The sequence below is a fragment of the Psammomys obesus genome, unplaced genomic scaffold (genome assembly GCF_907164565.1).
Source record: "Psammomys obesus unplaced genomic scaffold, mPsaObe1.curated_primary_1811, whole genome shotgun sequence".
In the NCBI taxonomy this organism is placed as follows: Eukaryota; Metazoa; Chordata; class Mammalia; order Rodentia; family Muridae; genus Psammomys; species Psammomys obesus.
Window position 1 is genome coordinate 23,450,201 of NW_026585894.1, and position 23,552 is coordinate 23,473,752.

Sequence of the window (23,552 nt, forward strand, 5' to 3'; positions counted from 1 at the left end):
GACACACACAAACTCTTAATGTAAGGAAGATGAGAAAATATTTGTAAGAACAGAAGGTAGTTGGGCACAATGGTGCATGCCTATAATCTCAGCACTTGGGGAGTCAGAGGCAGGTGAATCTCTGTGAGTTCAAGGCCAGTCCAGGACATCCAAAGCTACACAGAGAAACCTTGTCTCAAAAAACCAAAAAGAGGGACTGTCTCTGACATGAACTCAGTGGCTGGCTCTTTCATCATCTCCTAGTGAGAGGGTGAGCAGCCTTGCCATTGCACAAAGGAGGACAATGCAGCCACTCCTAATGAGACCTGATAAGCTAACGTCAGATGGAAGGGGAGGAGGTCCTTCCTTATCAGTGGACTTGGAGAGGGGCATAGGAGGAGATGAGGGAGAGTGCAATTGAGAGGGAATAAAGGAGGGGATTACAACTTGGATACAAAGTAAATAAAATGTAATCAATGTAAAAAAAATAAAAAATTATTTTAAAAAGAAAAGAAAACAAACAAAAATTAAAAGTGTTCTATTCACTAGAGTTAGGCCTTTTCAAGAGAGAACAAAGATAAGCCAGATCAGAAACTCAGTTCTCATAGATATGTCTAATTTTACATAACTCCATAGCTAAGTTTTTATTATTATTGTTGTTGTTGAATTGAGAAAATAGAAATTTAGAAAAAAAATTAAGTGGAATCCAGTAACTCGGTGAACTTTTTATCTCTGACTTTGGGTCTTCCATTTCTATTTCTTTATACTGTATTACAAGGAATAAATCACTAGTCCACAGTAGAGGGAGTAGAAACAGCCATTAATCCAAGTGGGTTCCATAGTAATGGGAAGAGGGACTGCCTCTGACATAATCTGATTGGCCTGCTCTTTGATCACCTCCCCCTGAGGGGGGGAGCAGCCTTACCAGGCCACAGTAGAAGACAATGCAGCCACTTTTGATGAGAACTCAAAGACTAAGATCAGAAAGGAGAGGAGAACCTCCCCTATCAGTGGACTTGGGGAGTGGCATGCATGCAGAAAGGGGAGGGAGGGTGGGATCGGGAGGGGAGGAGGGAAGGGCTTATGGGGGAATACAAAATGAATAAAGTGTAATTAATAAAAAATTTAAAAAAATACTTGAAATACATTACTTAACTACTAAAAAAAAAAAAAAAGTTAAAATATAGGCCCATGAGATGGTCAGTGAATAAAAGCATTTGCCAGCAAGCCTGTTAACATGAGTTTGAGCCCTAGGACACTCATGTTGTAATGGGAAAAAAGAACTTTTTCAATTTTTTTCTCTAACCTCTACATACAACTTATGCTGTAGCATGCAAACACACACACACACACACACACACACACACACACACACGGGGAGAGAGAGAGAGAGAGAGAGAGAGAAAGTAAATAATTTAAAGATTGAAATACTCATAGTATAATTCATAACCAAGAAGGTACTTATTTAAAAAATGGCCATTAGATTTTTTCTAGTTTTTCTTTTACTTTATACTTTAATGAAACTCATAACGTATACCTTACCTTCACAGTTTTTATGGAAATAAAATTCATTACAGAAATTTTGAAAAATTTATATATATAAACTTTGAAATGTTATTTTTTGACAGTTCTTAGAAAATATTAAAAATTACCAAAATATGATTGATATGTGCACAAAGAAATTTGATATTATTTATAATAGAATAAAAATGCTTTATTGCCAAATAACAACTTTATATTTGTAGCAGTATTTATATTTCTATCTATTTAATATTCCAGTTTATTGCCTATATAATCCATTTTCTATAAAAGTTTCCTCAATCGATTCTGCATAGTGTTTTCACATTGTGAAAATTGATTTGCATTTGAATATGTTCTGTATTGAATAAGAAAATATTTCTGTATATAAGCAACTTTCATTATTAGTCCAAGCATATATTGCTTTTCTGTGTAATAAAAAAATTATTCAGTTAGCCCAATTATTTTTTCCATGAATAATACTTCTCATTTTGTTGCTATTTTTCCCAGTGTGACCCTTTGAATCTTACATTTATTCTGTTGATACGCATTGCAGAATTTCATACATGTTTTAGCCATATTTAACTCCCATTTCCCAACTTTTCCCAGAGCCACACAACCGTTCCCTCCTCCTACCCAATTTTGTGTGTGTGTGTGTGTGTGTGCTTAATTCTTCAAGACCAATTTATGCTACTCAAATATTCTTGGATATCTGGACTTCCACTGTACCACCATCAACATATCAGGCCTCTTAGAGAAAATTGTCTCTTCCTCTCCCATCAGGAATTGCCAAAAGCATTTTGGCTACTGCAGGAACCTCATGCACAACTCACCTCTTCATGATGGGATTTGGTCAGGCTTGTGCTTCTCCATGTTTTATGTGTGCTCTGACAACCATGTCTTATGTCTAGCTTCCTTGCTTTGTCTGGAATATACTGCTTCCGTACAGCCCATCACTTCTGGCTCTTACACTCTTTCTGATCTTCTTCCACTATGATCTCTAAGCATTGCAAGGAGAGTGCAGGATGTATGTTCTCTTTAGGTGCTGAACATTCTGCAGTCTTTTATTCTGTTCACTATTCCACTTGTTAGTCACTGTGTTAATCATTATCAACTTCACATAAAAGCTTCTTAGGTAAGGGTTAAAGGATACATTAACCTATGGGTATAATGATAAGTTACTAAGAATAAGTTTACTACTAATCAGTTTTGCAGAATATCAGTAGTAGGGTCTACCCTATGACCTATGACATGTCTACCCCTGGGTCGTTAGCCTGATATTAGTGCCAGGTATGAGTTTCATGTTGTGGAAGAAGGATTTATACCAAATAAAAAAGTGGTTGATTACTCTCGTGAGATTCAAGCCTCTATTGCATGTCTTGCCAGACCAGTCATTTTTGTTGCTAGCAGCGTTCATAGCTGGATGTAACTGATGATTACTTCTATTCTGGTAGCATGCGTAGCATCTTTTAGCACTATGAAAGGTATCCAGTAGAGATAAACTTTCTTGGTTCTTACCAACTTTATTTTTCCATGTTCTATGACTCAGGTATGTGGTGCCTTCAGTATTAGGGTATTACCATCAAGTTCTGAAGGTTAACCAGTATCAAAGGCAGTAGCCTGCAATGTTTGTAGTGGTGGTATGGGAACCTCCTGGCTAACAACTCAATATTTGATTCATTACTGGTGCTGGAGTGTTTATTTGATAGACTGTGATGTCACCAACAGGAGTTATTGTCCCACATATAAAGTAATAAATCCATTCAAATTCACTGCAGTATCTTACCAGACTTTTAAATAAGAACAAACACCAATACTTCACAAACTATTCCACAAAATATAAAATGAAGGAATAATTTCAAAAAGTTCCTTTTGAAGCCAGTATTACCTTGATACAACAATCACACAAAGAATCAACTTATTTCTGACATGAACTCAAAAACTGGCTCCTTTACCTTCCCCCTCCCCCTCCTCTGAGGGAGGAGCAGTCTTGCTAGGCTACAGAGGAGGACATTGCAGCCAGTCCTGATGAGACCTGATAAATAAGGGTCAGATGGAAGGGGAGGAGGACCTCCCCTATCAATGGACTTGGGGAGGGGCAGGGGAGAAGATGAGGGAGGAAAGGTGGGATTAGGAGGGAATGAGGAAGGGGGCTATGGATGGGATACAAAGTAAATAACCTGTGATTAATATAAAAAATAAAAATTGATAATAAAAAAAGAAAAGAGAGTTAAGGACACTGGTGAACATTGACAATGTGTCAAATTCTCAGAATTTAATCCCTGGCATTTTTGTTAATCTCTTCATTCTCTTCATATTTTAAATTATTCCCACTAAATATCTACATATCCTAGAGAAAAATATTGAAACATTTTTTCATCAAGTTAAAAAGAATTTCCTATAATAATGACTTTAATTACATTAGATCTATAGATGGACAGTTTTTAGAGGAACTAAATACTGATAATAGTTATCTTTCAATTGAAGACCATTGGCTTCTTAAATGACATTTATCATAGTGATTAAAAATGTAAATAAAACTCGTGTACAGGACAAAAATATAGTATCACTATTATTCTAAATGATATACTTAGCTATTATGTATAGGATAATTTTTGTATAATATAGAAATTGAATTTGTTTCCTAATTTTAAATTTTCCAATTTGAAAAACAGAGGAAATTTTAGTATATAGTTATAATTGAATTGCCTTTATTTTCTTCCAATTATTTTTAAATTTAACCAGCTTTCTGGTAGATTCCTTACTGATTTTTTTTCTTTGACTTCACTTTAAGATAAACAATGAATACATTGACTGGACAATGGCAAAGTATACACATGCTTAAAATTTGTTTACATTTCATTACCACTTATTTTGGAGCATCCCTCATAGTTTGCATTTTCTTGCCTGAGAACAGCATACTTCTCCTTTACTTTCTGTTTTCCACAATACTCATTCCTTGTGTAATCCTAAAACTTTACCACTCATCCTCTGAATTAATGCCTTTTCACCAAGAATAAAGCCTGTGTCTCTTGAATTGGTGTTTCGGAGCATTTTCTCTACCTTCCTTCAGAGGTCAGTTTTTCCTATGCACCCTTTTTAAGTGAGTCCTTATATCCCTTGCACCATCAAAATTCTGTCCTGGAGTATGTTAAGGAAGGCTATTTCTGTCGATCAATAAATGGGACCTCATTATATTATGTGTCTAATGCCCTCTTATAAGTGAGAATATATCATGTGTGTCTTTCTGCTTCTGGGTTACCTCACTCAGGATGATCTTTTCTAGTACCCACCATTTGCCTGCAAATTTTATGATTTTCTTGCTTATAATAGCTGAGTAGTATTCCACTATGTAAATGTACCACAATTTCTATATCCATTCGTCAGTTAAGGAACACCTAGGTTGTTTCCAGCTTCTGGCTATTGAGAATAAAGGTGCTACAGACATAACTGAACAAATGTCCTTGTTCTATACTTGAGCATATTTTGGACATATGCCTAGGTGTGTTATATCTGGATCTAGAGGTAGCACTATTCCTAATTGTCTGAGAAAGTGCCAGATTGATTTCAAAGGGGTTGTACAAGTTTACATTCCCACCAGCAATGCAGGAGTGTTCCCCTTTCTCCATGTGCTCTTCAGCATGTGTCATCAATTGAGTATTTGTTCTTAGCCATTCTGTATTCCTGGGTGTAAGGTGAAATCTCAGTGTTGTTTTGATTTGCATTTCTCTGCTGACTAAGGGCATTTCTTTAAGTGTTTCTCTGCCATTCTATATATTCCTCTATTGAGAATTTTCTGTTTAGCTCCGTACCCCATTTTTTAATTGGATTACTTGATTTGTTGATGTTTAACTTCTTTTGTTTATATACTCTGGATATTAGCCCTCTTTCAGATATAGAGTTGGTGAAGATTATTTCCCAATCTGTAGGCTGTCATTTTGTTCAGACAACAGTGTCCTTTGCTTTACAGAAGGTTTTTACTTTAATTGGATTACTTGGTTTGTTGATGTTTAATTTCTTATGTTTGCAGTTTCACGAGGTCCCATTTATTCATTGTTGATCTTAGAGCCTGTGCTGTTGGTGTTCTGTTCAGGAAGTTGTCTCCTGTACCAATTGAAGTCTAGGCTTTTCCCCAATTTTTCTTCTAACAGGTTTAGTGTGTCTGGATTTATGTTGAGGTCTTGGATCCACTTAGAATTTAGTTTTGTGCAGGGTGATAAATATGGATATATTTTCATTTTTCTATGTGTAGACATCCAGTTAGACCAGCACCATTTGTTAAAGATGCTGTCTTTTTTTCTACTGTATGGTTTTGGCTTCTTTGTCAAAAATGAAGTATCCGTAGGTGTGTGGGTTTATTTCTGGGTGTTCTATTGTTCCACCATTCTGTTTCAATGGCAGAACTATGCAGTTTTTATTACTGTTGCTCTATAGTACAGTTTGAGATCAGAGATGGAGAGACATTCAGAAGATCTCTTATTGTACAGGACTGTATTGGCAATTCTGTATTTTTGTGTTTCCTTATTAAATTGAGAATTGTTCTTTCAAGGTCTGTAAGAATTGTGTTGATATTTTTATGAGAATTGCATTGAATCTGTAGATTGCTTTTGGTAGGATGGCCATTTTCACTTTGTTAATCCTACTGATCCATGAGCATGGGAGATGTTTTCATCTTCTGATATCATCTTCAATATCATTCTTCAGAGACTTGAAGTTTTTTCAAACAGGTCTTTCAGATGCTTAGTTAGAGTCACACCAAACTTCTTTATGTTATTAGTGGCTATTGTAATTTCTTTCTCAGCCCTTTTGTCTTTTGTATATAGGATGGCTACTGATTTTTTTTTTTAGTTAATTTTGTATCCAGCCACTTTTCTGAAGGTGTTTATCAGCTGAAGGAGTTCTTGAGTAGAATTGTTGTGTCACTCAGGTATACTATCATATCATCTGCAAATAGTGATACTTTGACTTTCTTCAATGTGTATTCTCTTGATCTCCTTTAGTTTTCTTATTGCTCTAGCTAGGAATTCAGATACTATGTTGATGAAATTCAGAGAGAGTGGGCAGCCTTGCCTTGTCCCTGATTTCAGTGGGATTGATTTGGATTTCTCTCCATTTACCTTGATGTTGGCTATCGGCTTGCTATGATTGTCTTTACTATGTTCAGGTATGTGCCTTGTAGCCCTGATCTCTCCAAACTTTAAATATGAACGGATGTTGGATTTTGTCAACTGCTTTTTCGGCATCTAAGGAGATGATCATGTGGTTTTTCTCCTTCAGTTTGTTTATGTGGTGGATTACATTGATGGATTTCTATATATTAAACCACCCCTGCATGCCTGGGATGAAACCTACTTGTTCATGGTGGATGATATCTTTGATGTGTTCTTGTATTCAGTTTGCAAGTATTTTATTGAGTATTTTTGCATTAATGTTCATAAGAGAGATAGGTCTAAAATTCTCTTTTTTAGTTGGGTGTTTGTGTGGTTTAGGTATCAAGATGACTTTGGCTTCATAGAATGAGTTTGGTAATGTTCTTTCCGTTACTGATTGTGGAATAGTTTGAAGAGAATTGGAGTTAGTTCTTCTTTGGAGGTCTGTTAGAATTCTGTGCTGAAACCAGTTAGCACTGGGCTGTTTTAAGAAGGGAGACTGTTGATGGCTGCTTCTATTTCCTTGGTCGATATAGGACTCTGAACTATTTACCTGATTTTGATTTAAATTTGGTTATGAAATCTATCAAAAAATTGTCCATTTAATTTATATTTTCAAATTTTGTGGCACTTAGGCCTTTGTAGTAAGACCTAATGATTTTTTTTTTATTTCCTTAGTGTCCTTTATGTCCCCCTTGTTATTTCTGATTTTGCTGCTTTGGATAGTTTCCCTCTACCTTTTATTGAGTTCAGCAAAGGATTTGTCTACCTTGTTGATTTTCTCAAAGAACCAGCTCTTGGTCTCATTGATTCTTTGAATTGTTTTATTTGTTTCTGATTAATTAATTTTAGCTCTCGGTTTGACTATTTCATATTGTCTACTCCTCTTGGGTGTGTCTGCTTCTTTTTTTTCTCCGAGGGCTTTTAGGTGTGCCATTAAGTTGCTTAAATGAAATGTCTGAAACATCTTTGTAGAGGCACATAATGCTATGAAGTTTCCTCTTAGCACTGCTTTCATTGTGTTCCATAAGTTTAGGTTAGTTGTTTCCTCATTTTCATTGAATTTTAGGAAGTCTCTAATTTCTTTTTTCATTTTTCCTTGACCAAGCTGTCATTGAATCGAGACTTGTTTAGTTTCCATGTGTATGTAGGGTTTTTTTATTTCTGTTGTTGTTGAGGTCTAGTGTTAGGCCATGGTGGTCTGAGATGATACAAGGGATTATTTCCATCTTCTTGTATCTGTTGAGGCTTGCTTTGTGTCTTAGTATATGGTTAATTTTGGATTAGGTTCCTGGTGGTGCTGAGAAGAAATTATTCTCTTTTGAGTTTGGGTGAAAAGTTCTGTAGCATCTATTAGGTCCATTTGATTTTGAATGTCTGTAAGTATCATTATTTCCTTATTTACCTTCTGTCTAGATGATTTTTCCATTGGTGAGAGTGGAGTATTGAAGTCTTCCACTGTTAAGATGTTAGGATCAATGTGTGATTTCAGCTTTACTAATGTTTCATTTACAAATGCAGGTGCTATTATATTTGGGGCATAAATGTTCAGGATTGTTATGTTCTCCTGGTGGATTTTTCCTTTGATTAGAATGAAGTGCCCTTCCTCATATTTTTTGATTAATTTTGGTTGAAGGTCTCTTTTTTTTTTAGATATTAGGATAGATAATCCAGCTTGTTTTCTGGGTCCATTTGCTTGAAAAACCTTTTTCTAGCCCTTTACTCTGAGTCTTTGTCTCAGAGGTGTGTTTCCCAGATGTAGCAGTATATTGGATCCTATTTCCATACCCATTCTGTTAGTCTGTGTCTTTTTATTGAAGAGTTGAATACATTGATGTTGATAGATAATAGTGACCAATGAATGTTAGCTCCTTTTATTGTGGTGACAGTGTGCTTGTGTGCTTGTTTGCTTTTGATACTTTGTTGTAAGGTGATATCCTGTGTTTTCTTGGGTATAGTTGATTTTATTATATTGCAGTTTTTCCTTCTAGAATCTTCTGTAGGACTGGGTTGCTGTGTATATATTGTTTAAGTTCAAGTTTGTCTTGTAGTATTTTGTTTTCTCCACTTATGTTGATTCAAAGTTTTGCTTGTTATAGTAGTGTGGTGTGATATATTTGTTCTCTTAGAGTATGGGTTACATCTGCTCAGGCCTTTCTGTCTTTCATAGTTTCTGTTAAGAAGTCTGGTGTGATTCTGAGAGGTCTAACTTTGTATTTTACTTGGCCTTTCTCCCTTGTGCTTTTAATATTTTTTTCTTTGTTCTATAGATTTAGTGTTTTGACTATTATGTGACATGAGGAGTTACTTATAGTATACTTATAGTATATTTGGTGTTCTGTAAGCTTCTTGTATGGTTAAGGACAGTTCTTTCTTTAAATTGGAAGTTTTTTTCTTCTATGATTTCCTTGAAAATATTTTCTGGACCCTGGACCTGGAGTCTTCTTTTTCGTCTATTTCTATTATTCTTAGATTTTATCTTTTCATGGTGTCCTTGATTGTTTGGATGTTTTATGTTTGGAACTTTTCTGATTTTATTTTTTCTTTAAGAGATGTATCATTTTCTGCAATTGTATCATCAGTGCCTGAGATTCTCTCTTCCATCTCTTTTACTCTGTTGCTGATGCTTATCTTTGTGGTTCATGATCTCAAAATCTCTAATTTCTCCAGCTCCAGAGTTTTTCCTGTTTGTACTTTATTTATTGATCCTAATTCTCTTTTCATGTCTTGCACCATTTCCTTCATCTGATTGAATGTGGATTCCTGTCTTTCCATGATGGCTTCTAATTTTTTTTTGTTAGTTTCTTCTTTATGTGCCTCTAATAACTGAATAAGCAGAGCTTTAAAATCATTTTCCAGTGTTTCTGGTGAATTAAAATATCCATTAATTTTTGGGGTCACTGGTAAGGCTATAATGTCCTGATTTTTGTTGAATATGTTCTTATGTCGACCTCCCACCACTTGATTTTCTGTAGCCTTTGCTGTTTGTTCCAGTAGCCTGTTCTGTAGATTGGGTCCATCAGTCTCTGAAGCCTGGAGTATTCTTCAGGCAGATGAGAGAGGTCCACCAGTTTGAGAGTGAATGTGGCTGTTTCAGATGCAGCTAATGGAGGAAGGTCACAGGCTCATGTGTGTAAGGTCAGGAGTATGCTTAGAAGTGTGCCTGCTGGCAGGGAGGAGCATAAGCACAGGCTGTGCTGCAGGTGTGATCTGCAGGCACAGTGCACTTGCACAGAATCCATGAATAGTGCAGTGGCCCACAGGCCTGTCCTGGTAATGTGCTCCAAGAACTCAGATAGGTCTATCTGCACCATATTGGCTCCAGGAATTGTTTCCAGGAAGTCTTTTGCTGGACTCTACAGGAAGGGCCACAGAACAGTGGGTTCAATGTTGAGAACTCTGTCCCAGGGATACTTATGTTGTCCACAGTGGGGGTGTGGGAGGGAGGGAATTAATTACATCATATTTTTAAATGAGCTGTTTATGTACAGCGCAGTAAACCATAGTCAAACGAAGTAACCTTAAATTTCCATCGATATACAATAGGTACACTAAGTAACCATGAATTATTTAAAATTTATTTATTTATTAAAAATTATTCACTTAATATCCTGGCTGTAGGCATCTCCCTCGTCTCCTCCCAGTACTACCTACCCCCACCCTCCCTTTTCTCCCCCTATGCTCCTTCCCTAGTCCACTGGTAGGGGAGGACCTCCTCTCCTTCTATCTGACCCCAGCATATAAGGTCTTAATTGGACTGGCTGCATCATCTTCCTCTGTGGCTTGGCAATGCTGCACCCACACAGGGAGGTGATCAAAGAGCTGGCCACTGAGTTTATGTCAGAGACAGCGCCTGTACCTCTTACTAGGAAATGCACTTGGAGACTGTGCAGCCAATGGGCTTCATTTCAACAGGGATCTAGGTCCTCTCCATGCATGGTACTTGGTTGGAGTATCAATCTCTGCAGGCCCCCCTTGGCCCAGGATTTTTGGCTCCATTGGTCTCCTTGTAGCATCCGTGTCCTCTCCAGGTCTTTCCATCTCCCTCTTTTTCCATGAAGGTTCTTGCACTCTGCCCAAAGTTTGGCTATGAGTCTCAGTTTCTCTTTTGATACCCTGGTGAGTAGTCTTTTTGAGATCCTCTGTAGAAGGCTCCTGTCCTGTTCCTTGTCTTCTCTTACTTCTGATGTCTATCCTGTTTGCCCTTTTGAATGAGTTTTCAGCTGCTTCCCTAGGGTCCTCCTTGTTGTTTAGCTTCTTTAGGACTATCAATTTTACTGCGTTTATCCTGTATTATATGGCTAATATCCACTTACAAGTGAATATATACCATATGTGAATTTCTGCTTCTGGGTTACCTCACTCAGCATGATTATTTTCTAGTTCCCATCATTTGCCTGAAACTTTCAGATTTCTTAATTTTTATTATTCCATTAAAATATTCCATTGTGTAAATGTACCACAATTTCTGCATACATTATTTGGCTGAGTGACATCTAGGTTGTTTCCAGATTCTGATTATTATGAATAAAGCTGCTATGAAGTGAGTAGAGTAAATATTCTTATTGAATGGTGGGGCATCTTTTGGGTATATGCCTAGGAGTGGTAGAGCTGGATCTTGAAGTTGCACTACTCCTCAATTTCTGAGAAAGCACAAGATTCGTTACCAACATGGTTGTAAAATGTTACATTGGAGAAGGGTTTCCCTTTCTCCACATTCTTTCCAGTATTTATCATCCCTTGAGTTTTTTATTTTAGCCATTTTTATGCCTGTGATGTGAAATCTCACGGTGGTTTTGATTTGCGTTTCCCAAATGACTTAATGATGGTGGGCATTTTTTAAGTATTTCTCTGTCATTCAATATTCATCTATTTGAGATATCTGTTTTGCTCTGTACCCCATATTTTAGTTGGATTACTTGTTTTTCTAGTGCTTAACATCTTGAGTTCTTTATATGTTCTGGATATTAGCTCCCTGACAGATGTAAGGCTGGTGAAGAACTTTTTCCAGACTGTAGTCTGTCATTTTGTTCTTATGACAGTGTCCTTTGATTTACAGAAGCTTTTCAGTTTCATGAGGTCCCATTTATTGATTGCTGATCTTAGAGCCTGTGCTGATGTTCTGTTCAGGAAGTTGTCCCCTGTGCCAATGAGGTCAAGGCCCTTCCCCACTTTTTCTTCTAATGTATTTAATGTGTCTGGTTTTATGTTATGGTCTTTGATACAATTGGACTTTAACTTTGGGAAGGTTGATAAATATGGGTATATTTGCATTTTTATACATATAGACATCCAGTTAGACCAGAACCATTTGTTGAAAATGCTATCTTTTTTTTTTTCATTGTATGGTTTGGGCTTTTGTCAAAAATTAAATTTTCATATATTGGTGGGTTTATTTCTGTTTTTTTTTATATGATTCCATTTTTCTACCATCTGTTTCTATGCCAGTGCCATTTTTTATTACTCTTGTTCTGTAGTAGAGCTTTAGATCACTGATGGAGATAACGTTCAGAAATTTTTTATTGTACAGTATTGTTTTAGCTATTCTGTGCCTTTCGTTTTTCCATATGAAATTGAGAATTGTTCTTTCCTAAAAATTTGTGTTGGTATTATGATGGGAATTGCATTGAATCTGTAGATTGTTTTTGGGAGGATAGCCATTTTCACCATGTTAATCCTACCAATCCATGAGCATGGGAGATCTTTCCATCTTCTGATATCTTCTTCAAATTCTTTCTTCAGAGACATTATTTTTTTTTTTTCATGCAGGTTTTTCACCTGCTTGGTTAGAGTCACACCAAAGTACTTTATTTATTAGTGACTATTGTGAAGGGTGTTATTTCCCTACTTTTTTTCTCAGCCTTTTTGCCTTTTGTATACAGGAGGGTTTCAGATTTTTTTTTAGTTAATATTGTATCCAGCCACTTTGCTGAGGGGGTTTATCAGCTGAAGGAATTCTCTGGTAGAATTTTTACATAAAACATCTTAAATTTCTATTGATATACAATATTAAATGACTTAGGTTTACACAAAATAACCTTACATTTATATCAATATATAATACAAAATAACGAATTTACACAAATAACCATAAATTTCTATAAATATACAACTCTAAATAACTTAAATTTCTGTCAACATAAAATAATTACACAAAACAAACTTAAATTTCTTTCAATAGACATTAACCCATAGCAAAGTAAAATAACACTTCAAATGGCAAAAATAATCCTCCCCACCTTTTTGTTATAAGAGAGTTTGGTACGCAAAGATATCTTTTTGGTGCCCTATGAAAATTTGGGATATTGGCCAAGTCCCAAGAAAGCTAGCTGTAATCTTTTTTTTTTTTTTGTCCATTATATGTGTTATCAGTCCACTCTCTGTGTTGTCTTGTCCACTCTCTGTGTTGCCTGTCTAGTCTCTGTATTGTCTACTGATTGTGTTGTGCATCCTTGGGGTAGCTCTTTTGAAGATGATTTGCATGAACATTTTGGAAGAACTTTGGTGTAATTCTATAGTTATTAAAATCAGTCTCCAGCATTAATAGAGAAAATTATTAAGGTGGTCCAGGTTATCTTTCTCTGGAATTGCAGAGTCCTTCTCTATTGAAGGAGCCATGGTTACACTTACAGTGTAACAGTTACTCTGTTGCTGTCTTATGTTGATGTACCATTGAGGTGCTCCTTATTCCCTTCCCAAGTTGCAGTATTCTGTCTTGATCAGTTAAAATGTGGTGATTATTTTCTTTCTCTGGTTCTTCTTTGTGACATCAGTGAACACTAGGAGCTTCTCTTAGGCTGTCTTGAATCTTATCTCTCTTGAAGAATTTTCTTCAAAGAAGACAGAAATTCTCATAACAATTAAGATGTTGAACATTTTAATTCAAATGGGAAGCCTTAGATCAACCAAACACTAGTGTTCATATACAGTAAATTCTGTTTGAATGGTAATCTCTGTCTGGATAGAGATTTTAAGTTTAAAATAATAAGGATGCAGTGAATGTCATTCTTTTATACACTTTAAATACTAAAAATAATATATTGTGTTTTCTAAAATAATGTAAATAGCATATCTGTCATAATATATATATATCTGTTTAAAATAAAATATAATTTTACACAGATACTTAGTAGGACTGTTATTGCTTGACAGTTTCATATACTTATATAATGAATATAATTATTTTCACCTCATCCAGCCCTCTTCTCTTCCTCCTTTGCCAACTGAATTCCAAGTCCCCTTCTAGTTTCATTTCTGTATGAATGAAATTAATAATTGAAATTATCTAAGAATTTTGAGTTGAAATATTTTTAAATGGGTTTATTTTCTCTTGTCATTCTTAATGGTCTTAAAGATGTTAATATAATTACCTAAATCAATAGGGCTTTAATTATCATCAGTTTTATAACAACGGTTTAATTTTGCAGTGTAGTAAATAACTCCTTAGATGTTGTAAAAAGTGCCTGCATTGTTAAAAATTTCCCTAAAGGCTCTGTCACCATTCCACCAATATCTCGATTTTGTTAAATTGGTGGAATTATTTTTAAAAGGTTTTTCTTACAATAATGTATTCTTTGGGAGGGTGGGCCGAAAATCTGCTAGCTCAGATTAGACAGAGAAAGTAACCAGCTAACTTTCCTTCTCAGCTCAGGTCTGAATGGAAAAAACCCAAAGGCTCACTAGTTCAGCTGACAGCCTGGAGCAAAAGGAAGAAGGGGGAGGGAGGATGCAAGGCCAAAGGTTTGCTAATTCAAATGCCTAAAATCCAGGGAGCTGAGAAGCTGAAGCTTTCTTCTCCATGCTGTTTTATATACCTCTCAACTCAAAGTCCCTCCTACTCTTTAATCTGTCAGCTGGTTTCTTGCTCCACTTCTTGACCTAGGGTTAACCTTATTAAATCCTGTTTACAGAAAGCTCTTGGATTAAAGGTGTTTTCTAGGGCTAGATGAATCTCATCATCACCTGTTTACAATAAACAGAATGTTATTGGATTAAAGGTGTGTGTTGTTGCTCAAACAAACCAAACAATAAACAGGGTTTTACAGTTCACAATTTTGGGGTTCACAATGAGATCAAATATCCTGGAACATTTCCCCCTTTCTGTCTAAATAAAGGACTTTTTTTCTGACATCAATAAACTATATACTAGCAGGTAAAAATTATATTTACAATGTCTAGTCCATATGTAATTAACAACCAGTATCATTCTTTTTTTCTTTAGACAAAAAGGGGGAATAGAAATATTATAGGGAGGTGGGCAAGATGGTGGCGCCGGGACAACTCTCATTCTGACCAGCAGCACAGCAGAATCAGCACAGTGACCAGAAGTCAGAACTCACAGCCCTAAAACACAAGTGATTGTGTCTCCCAGGTGAGAGAATACCTCACGGTGGGGGATTCAATCAGCTTTAACTCACCCAACTAAACCACGGAAGAGATCCCAGTTCTACCAGGCGCTTGGTCGCCAGCCCAGAGCCACACACCAGCGTGCTCTGGTCACTGTCCCAGACTCAACTGTGGGCACCACAACATCAGAGACTGCGATTTCAAGTCAAGAGATAACCCCACTGTGCAGGAAACAATTGGGACCGACCTTAGGTCACCCAGACATCCCCTGGAAAAGACTCGGGGTTCCGCAGGTACCAGGAGCCAGCCCAGAGCCAGAGCCAGAGCCAGGGACCCAGGTGCCTGCATAGAGTCCTGCCTGTGCACCTGACTCGCTGCCCCAGATACAACTGTGGGCCCCAGAGCACCAGAGACTGAGTTTCTCTGTCGGGTACAAAGCCATAGGGAGGGGAATAGCTGCTCTGATCTCAGAGCACTCAGCCAATACCACCACCCTGAGAAGGTCTCGGGAAAAATTACCCAGACCTTTTCAGCAGACGCCCAGGCACCCAATCTCCAGAAACGCAGAAAGGCAGAGCCACATAAGTCTGTGCCTGCAGGTTCTACTCGCCATCACAGACAGGACGGCTGTCCCCAAAGCAAAGACTGGGTGTCCCTAACAGGAAGAAACCCCACAGCAGGGGTATCATCAGGTCCAATGCTCAGGATACCCAGCTCCAAAAGACTTTCTGGATTCATGCAGGCTCTAGGCTCTAGCCTTCTACTGCAGGCATGAGTGCTGTGCTCACCCACCATTATTGAGTACTGCTAGGGCACTGGGGCACACAGCTGTATCCTCAGACCTACAAAAACCAGAGAGCCATTACAGCAGCCCTCAGATACTGCTCCAAGGGTCAACCAGTTATCCCTAGCTAAACTGACAAAACCGTGGGAATCCCTGGTTCTTCAAGAGCGCTGCGCCCAACAATTACACCTTAAGAGCAAGAGCTGCTGCTCACTAAATACAGAGCAAGAAACATAGCAGAAGGGCAGCCATCACCAGGACTTCTCCTGATGAGAGGAGAGCCTTCCTGAACACCACAGTTACCACACAGGTCCATACACCTGAAGTGAACTGTGTCAATTCCTGAGAAGCACCACCATTGAGTTGACCATTCCCAAAAAGCAGAGGAGAAATTCAGAACCCTGCTAACTGGATTCTCCCCACCCGAGGAACCATCAGGGACCAGAAATTAACAGATAACACCTGAGACAGATCTCAGATGGGTAGAGGCCAGCGAAAAAGGACAACCAACAAAAAGCAAAGCAATATGGCATCCCCAGGTCCCAGTTGTACAGGGGCAAGAAGCCCTGGACACCCTAAAATAAGTGAAATTCAAGAAGATGACCTTACATCTATGCTTATGAAGAGGTTAATGGAAGAAGCAAATAAAATGGATAAAGATTTAGGGGAAAATATAATAAAACAAATTATGGTCATCCTTAAAGAAATACAGGAAGATGCAGCCAAATAGTTTGTGGCATTCAGAGAGGAAATGATTAAATCACTGAAAGAAATAAAAAAAACAGAGGAATGTTCAAATAAACAGCTGGAGGAATTGAAGGAAAAACAAGAAGATACAGTCAGACAGGTGAAGGAAATCACCAAAACGGTTCAAGATCTGAAGATAGAATTGGAAGAATTAAAGAAAACACAAATGGAGGAAATCATGGAGAGGGAGAACCTAAGAAAGAAAACAGGAACTACAGAGGTAAGCATAACCAACAGACTACAAGAGAAGGAGGAAAGAATCTCATGTGTGGAAGATACAATGGAAGAAATCGATGTATCCGTCAAAGAAAATAATAAATCTAAAAAATTCCTGACACAGACCGTCCAAGAAATTTAAGACAACAAAAAAAGACAAAACCTAAGAAAAACAGGAATAGAGAAAAAAGAAGATTCCTTCCTCTAAGGCCCAGAAAATATTTTCAACAAAATCGTTGAAGAAAATTTCCCCAAATTAAAGAGGAGGCCTATAAGAATGCAAGAGGCCAACAGAACACCTAATAAATTAGACCAGGAAAGAAAATCCTCCCATCACATAATAATCAAAACAGTAAGTATACAGAACAAAGGGAAAATACTAAAAGCTGCAAGGGAAAAAGGCCAAGTAACATATAATGGCAAACCCATCAGAATCACACCTGACATCTCAACAGAAACTATGAAAGCCAGAAGAGCCTGGATGGATATCATGCAGACCCTAAGAGAGCACAGATGTCAGCCTAGGCTACTGTACCCAGCAAAACTCTCAGTCCTCATGGGTGGAGAAAACAAGATATTCAACGACAAAAACAAATTTCAACAATACCTACACACAAATCTAGCATTACAGAAGATACTAGAAGGAAAAATACAACCCAAGAAAACTAACTACTTTCAAGAAAACACAGGAAATAAATAACCTCACTACAGTAAAACAAAAAGTAGACAAACACACTACCATAGCCAACATCAGTATCAAAGGATCTAACAGCCACTGATCATTAATCTCCCTCAACATCAATGGACTCAATTCTCCAATAAAAAAAAAACACAGACTAACAGAATGGATGTGTAAACAAGACCCAACAATCTGTTGCATACAAGAAACACACCTAAATCACAAAGATAGACATTACCTGAGAGTAAAGGTCTGGAAGATCCAACCAAATGGACTCAAGAAGAAAGAAGGAGTAGCCATTGTAATATCTAATAAAATAGATTTTCAACCAAAATTAATCAAAAGATATAGAGAAGGATACTTCCTACTCATCAAGGGAAAAATCCACCAGGAAGATTTCACAATCCTGAACATCTATGCCCCAAATGCAAGGGTACCAACATTTGTAAAATAAACCTTAATAAATCTTAAACCACACATAGACCCCCACACATTAATAGTGGGAGACTTCGACACCCCACAATCAACAAATGACAGGTCAACAAAACAGATATTAAACAAAGAAACAATAACTCTGAAAGAGGTCATGAATCAAATGGACCTCACGGACATCTACTGAACCTGTCACCCAAACACAAAAGAATTTACCTTCTTCTCAGCACCTCATGGAACCTTCTCCAAAATAGACCACATAGTTGGTCACAAAGCAAGACTCAACAAATACCAGAAGATTGAAATAATCCCTTGTATTCTATCTGATCACCATGGACTAAAGCTGGACCTCAATGACAAAAATAGCAAAAGGCTTACACACACATGGAAACTGACCAACTTGCTACTAAATGACAGTTGGGTCAGAGAAGAAATAAGGAAAGAAATTAAAGGCTTGCTAGAATTCAATGAAAATGAAGGCATAACATACCCAAACTTATGGGACACAATGAAAGCAATACGACGAGGAAAGTTCATAGCACTAAGTGCCTTCAAGAAGAAATTCGAAAAATCTCAAGCAAGCAAATTAATGGCTCACTTAAAAGCCCTAGAAAAAAAGAAGTAGACACACCAAAGAGGAGTAGACTGCTGGAAATAATCAAACTCAGGACTGAAATCAATCAATTAGAAACAAATAAAACAATTCAAAGAATCAATGAAACCAAGAGCTGGATCTTTGAGAAAATAAACAAAAGAGACAAACCCTTAAGCCACGCTAACTAAAAGGCAGAGAGAAACTATCCAAATCAACAAAATCAGAAATGAAAAGGGGGACAAAACCACAGACACTGAAGAAATCCAAACAATAATTACGTCTTACTTCCAAAGACTATATGCCACAAAATTTGAAAACTTAAATGAAATGGACAATTTTCTTGACCAATTATATATGCCAAAGCTGAATCAAGACCAAGCAAACCAATTAAAAAGTCCTATATCCCCTAAAGAAATAGAAGCTGTCACAAAAGTCTACCAAGCAATAAAAGCCCAGGGCCAGATGGTTTCAGCACAGAATTCTACCAGACCTTCAAAGAAGAGCTAACACCACTACTCTTCAAACTATTCCACAAAATAGAAACAGAAGGAACACTACCAAACTCATTCTATGAAGCCACAGTCACCTTGGTACCTAAACCTCACAAAGACCCAACAAAGAAAGAAAATTTCAGGCCAATCCCTCGCGAACATTGATGCAAAAATACTCAACAAAATATTTGCAAACTGAATCCAAGAACACATCAAAGTTATCATCCACTACGACCAAGTAGGCTTTATCCCAGGCATGCAGGGGTGGTTCAGTATATGGAAATCCATCAATGTGATCCACCACATAAACACCCTGAAGGAGAAAAACCACATGATCACCTCCTTAGATGCTGAAAAGGCATTTGACAAAATCCAACATCCATTCATGTTTAAAGTCTTGGAGAAATCAGGGATACACGGCATATATCTGAACATAGTAAAGGCATTATACAGCAAGCCTATAGCCAACATCAAACTCAGTATAGAGAAACTTAAATCATTCTCACTTAAATCAGGAACAAGACAAGGCTGCCCACTCTCTTCATATCTCTTCAATACTGTTCTTGAAGTCCTTGCTAGAGCAATAAGACAATTGAAGGAGATCAAGGGGATACAGATTGGAAAGGAAGAAGTCAAATTAACACTATTTGCAGATGATATGATAGTATACCTGAGTGACCCCAAAAATTCTACCAGGGAACTCCTACAGCTGATTAACATCTTCAGCAAAGTGGCTGGATACAAAATTAACTCAAAAAAGAAAAATCGGAAGCCCTCCTGTATACAAAAGACAAGAGAGCTGAGAAAGAAAGTAGGGAAACAACACCCTTCACAATAGCCAAAAAGAACATAAGTACCTTGGTGTGAACCTAACCAAGCAAGTCAAAGACTTGTATGAAAAAAAATTTCCAGTTTCTGAAGAAAGAATTAGAAGAAGATGTCAGAAGATAGAAAGATCCCCCATGCTCATGGCTTGGCAGGATTAATATAGTAAAAATGGCCATATTACCAATAGCAATCTACAGATTCAATGCACTTCCCATCAATTATCTCCCCCTGAGGTGGAAGCAGCATTACCAGGCCACAGAAGACAATGCAGCCACTCCTTATGAGATCTAATTGGCTAGGATCAGAAGGAAGGAAAAGAAGACCTCCCCTATGAGTGGACTTGGGGAGGGGCATGCATGCAGAGGGTGGGGAATGTGAGGGATTGGGATGGGAGGAGGGAGGGAACCACAGGGGGGATACAAAGTGAATAAAGTGTAATTAATAAAGAATTTTAAAAAAAGAAATAATATAGGTACAGTCGAAAAAAAAGGTTGATTATTGAATGTACTCTTTGTATCAATCTTTGTATATTGATACAAAATTAAGGTTACAATTGGTTACATTGGTATAGTTCATTTGTAGTATATTGATACAAAATTTTGGCTATATTTTGGTTAGAGCATACTGTGTATCAACTCATTTTAAGTTATTGTACCTATGTAATTCTTAACAATGCCATGTGAAATTCGAGTCCTTTTGAAAGCTACTATCATAAACTGTTTAGGATAATTAAGAAATGCATACTAATAATCAATCAAATTTGTTGTTTTTTAGGTACTAGCTCAGTTAAACTAAATTGAACTAAGTTAATCAGTCAATATGTAGTTAGAAACAAGTAATTCAGATATACTAGAGACAGATGGATGTCTTCAAAAGCCTCAGGGTTCTATAGAATATGGCATTTAAAGATATTTTATTAATTTGATAATTTTTTGACAATGAGACATGTCAGCTCCTGGCATCACCCTTTTTCAACTTTGTAGAAGATGATGAGCATCAAAAAAAATTCTCATTTAGGAGATGGCACTATATGAGGCAAGCTAGCTTGTGGGCAAGGAATGCCTTTATTTCTACAGCAGACAGAATGATGAACAAACCTGATGCAGGAACTTGGATTGCTGAGCTTTGCAAGGACAAGGTAGGCAAGTCTGTCATAATACCTGCTTCAAAGAAAGGACTGTTGGGTATTCTGAGCCAGAAAGGTGAAGAAGATGTTCTTACATTATAAAGGTACCTTTGGTGACTGTCCAGGCAGCCAGCAGTCTCTGTCATCTCTATAATTTTGGAAGCTGCTTGCTCTGCACTTACTGTTTATTCAGATGCTATTAATGCTCAGTTCTCTGATGAGGTTCAAGAGTGAATAGTTTTATTCTTACAATTACGTTCTTTAGGATTAAAGAAGATGTTTTAGGTCTAAAGATATAGTTTTGGATTGGAGTTGCAAGTTTTGATATAAAGTGATTTAGGTACAGAATTTTGGACTCACCAAGATAGGATAGATAGTAGAATACTTCCTTCAATAAAGTTTTTATATTGAAGTAAGTTATATTTCTACTGGTGTCTTCCTGGGCCCTCACTTACATGGAACATAACCGATTCCCTTGAGTTGGGATTCAACAACTTCATTAGTTGTTGAATCATGCTTCATTAGAGGCATGATTTTTATTTAGGTGGTCTTTAGTAAACCTCAAACTTTCCTAGTTAATCTGACAATAAAGATTTTCAGACTTTTTTCTGGCTTCTGACTGAGAGATAAGAAAACTAGGTGGTAGACTATACCACCTTTCTTTAAATTAAGTAATATTTGGGTCTTCTTGAGGATGAAAAGATTTTATTCCCAAAAACCTGAGGGCACCAAACAAAGATATGAACGGTCGGTGTACTTTAAAAAAAAAAAAAAAAAAAAAAAAGAACAAAGAGTGAAACTCTTTTTACATATCTTTTTCTCCCTACTCCACCCCGATCCCTTCCAACACCACAACATAAGGTATGAGAGAGAAAGGGTTAGTGTGAGAGGGGGGTCACAGTTCCTTTTCTTAGCTGCTTCTGGCTGGTTAGGGTCCTTCGGCTCCTTGGAGCCAGTCTAGTCTTTATTTCAGGAGATCTCCAACTTCTTGTCTCACAACAGCAAGCAGGAGCAGCAAGAAGGAAGCAGCAGCAGCTTTGTTCTTTCTTGGAGCTTCACTCTCTCTGTTGTGACATTTATTCTTTCTCCAGAGTAAGATTTACACTATCTGCAGCTGGCAAAGAGCAGAGTGCAGGCATAGCAAATAGTCTGCTGCTGTGGATCATCTGAATCAGTCTCACATCCCACACCTGGGACTAAAACAAAAACATGTTTATATTCACAACAATGAATGTATTTGATTTTGAAGCAGCTTTTTTTTTTTTACCATTTATTCATTATATATCCAGATTGAAGCCTCCTCAAATGCACAACAAACAGGGATATACACTTTCTTCTATAAATTATTCCAAAAGTCCACAAAATGTATCAAGAGTTTGCAAAAATTCATGAGTTTTTTGCTTCTTTTATCACTCTAGATAACCTTAGCCATCAATTTTAAGATCTATCAAATTCAAAGCTTCTTCAAGAGAAATTTCTTACTTTAGAATAAAATGGACATTCGAATACAGTTCATGAAATTTAGGGGAAAGATAGTAAAGCATTTACAAGTTAACAGAATGTGTTTTTTGTTCAGAAGGAAATTTGAAATATTATTGGCCAGTAAAAACATAAAGATATTACTTTCTGGTATTAAAATTATGGTGTAAAATAAAAAAAGAGAATGCGATATTTGTATTTCTGGGCCTGATTACCTCATTCAGTATAATATTTTTCAGTTCCACCAACTTACATGCAAATTTCATAATTTCGTTTACTTTTCCATTGTGTATATGTATTACATTTTTTATGTACCACATTTTTATTATGCTTTTATTAGTAGAAGGACATTTCAGTTGTTTCCATTCTGGCTGTTGTGAGTAGAGCAGTAATGAACATGGCTGAGCAAGCATGTTATAACATTTATAATTGTTTTTGTGTTTTACAGGAATTGTCATTCCTCCTAAAGGAAACTTAGATATCTCAGTTTTATTTATACCTTCTGCTATGACATTATACAAAACAATGATGATTGTTAAAGTGAAGAGAGCAAACAACAAAAAGTGGCTTATTGACAATTTTGATGAACTAAGTGCAGAGACTAAGAGGTAATAATTGTGACATAGAAAGACAAAGTTTGTGTTTTGACTGAACTTGATGTGATAGGTGTCTATAATGTATGATAACATAAAGCTCAATATGATCTTTACTACTGCAGCTCTTATGTCCAGAAAAATAAGATGTTTGTTGTAGTTCAGAGTAGTCAACAAGATCAGTATTACCTTTAACCAGTCAGATGTGAACAAAGGGAAAACAGTAAGTGACTGACAAAACAAGAAATAATAACTTGAGGGCAACCTGCATCAGCAGCTTGTCTGAACAAAATGGAGAACTTGTAAAGCTGGCATGCAACAAGTGATGAACCACTGCTCTAACCAAGGTGTATCATTTCAATGCCATTTCCAGAATGAAGGTAACTTTCATTCTTTGCTTAGCTGAAAATGAAGCATACTTCAATAAGCATACAAATCTTAAATGTTTCCTCTGCTTTAATAGTTTAATTAGTCTAGAAACCTTAATTAAAATCAAAACCTTAATTTATCATACATTTGCATATTTCTTCTCCACATGGTTACTGTGGTTTAATTATTATCCATTCTACCAGGCATTCACCATGCCCAG

At 36.8% G+C, this 23,552-nt stretch overlaps 1 protein-coding gene across 1 annotated transcript in view; it reads left to right on the forward strand.

The window, feature by feature from the left end:
- Positions 1-23,552, forward strand: part of LOC129670983 (cilia and flagella-associated protein 47-like) — a 446,637-nt gene that overhangs the window by 396,005 nt on the left and 27,080 nt on the right. The window contains 1 exon segment of the mRNA XM_055599611.1: positions 22,819-22,978. Coding sequence (XP_055455586.1) covers positions 22,819-22,978 — 160 coding nt within the window.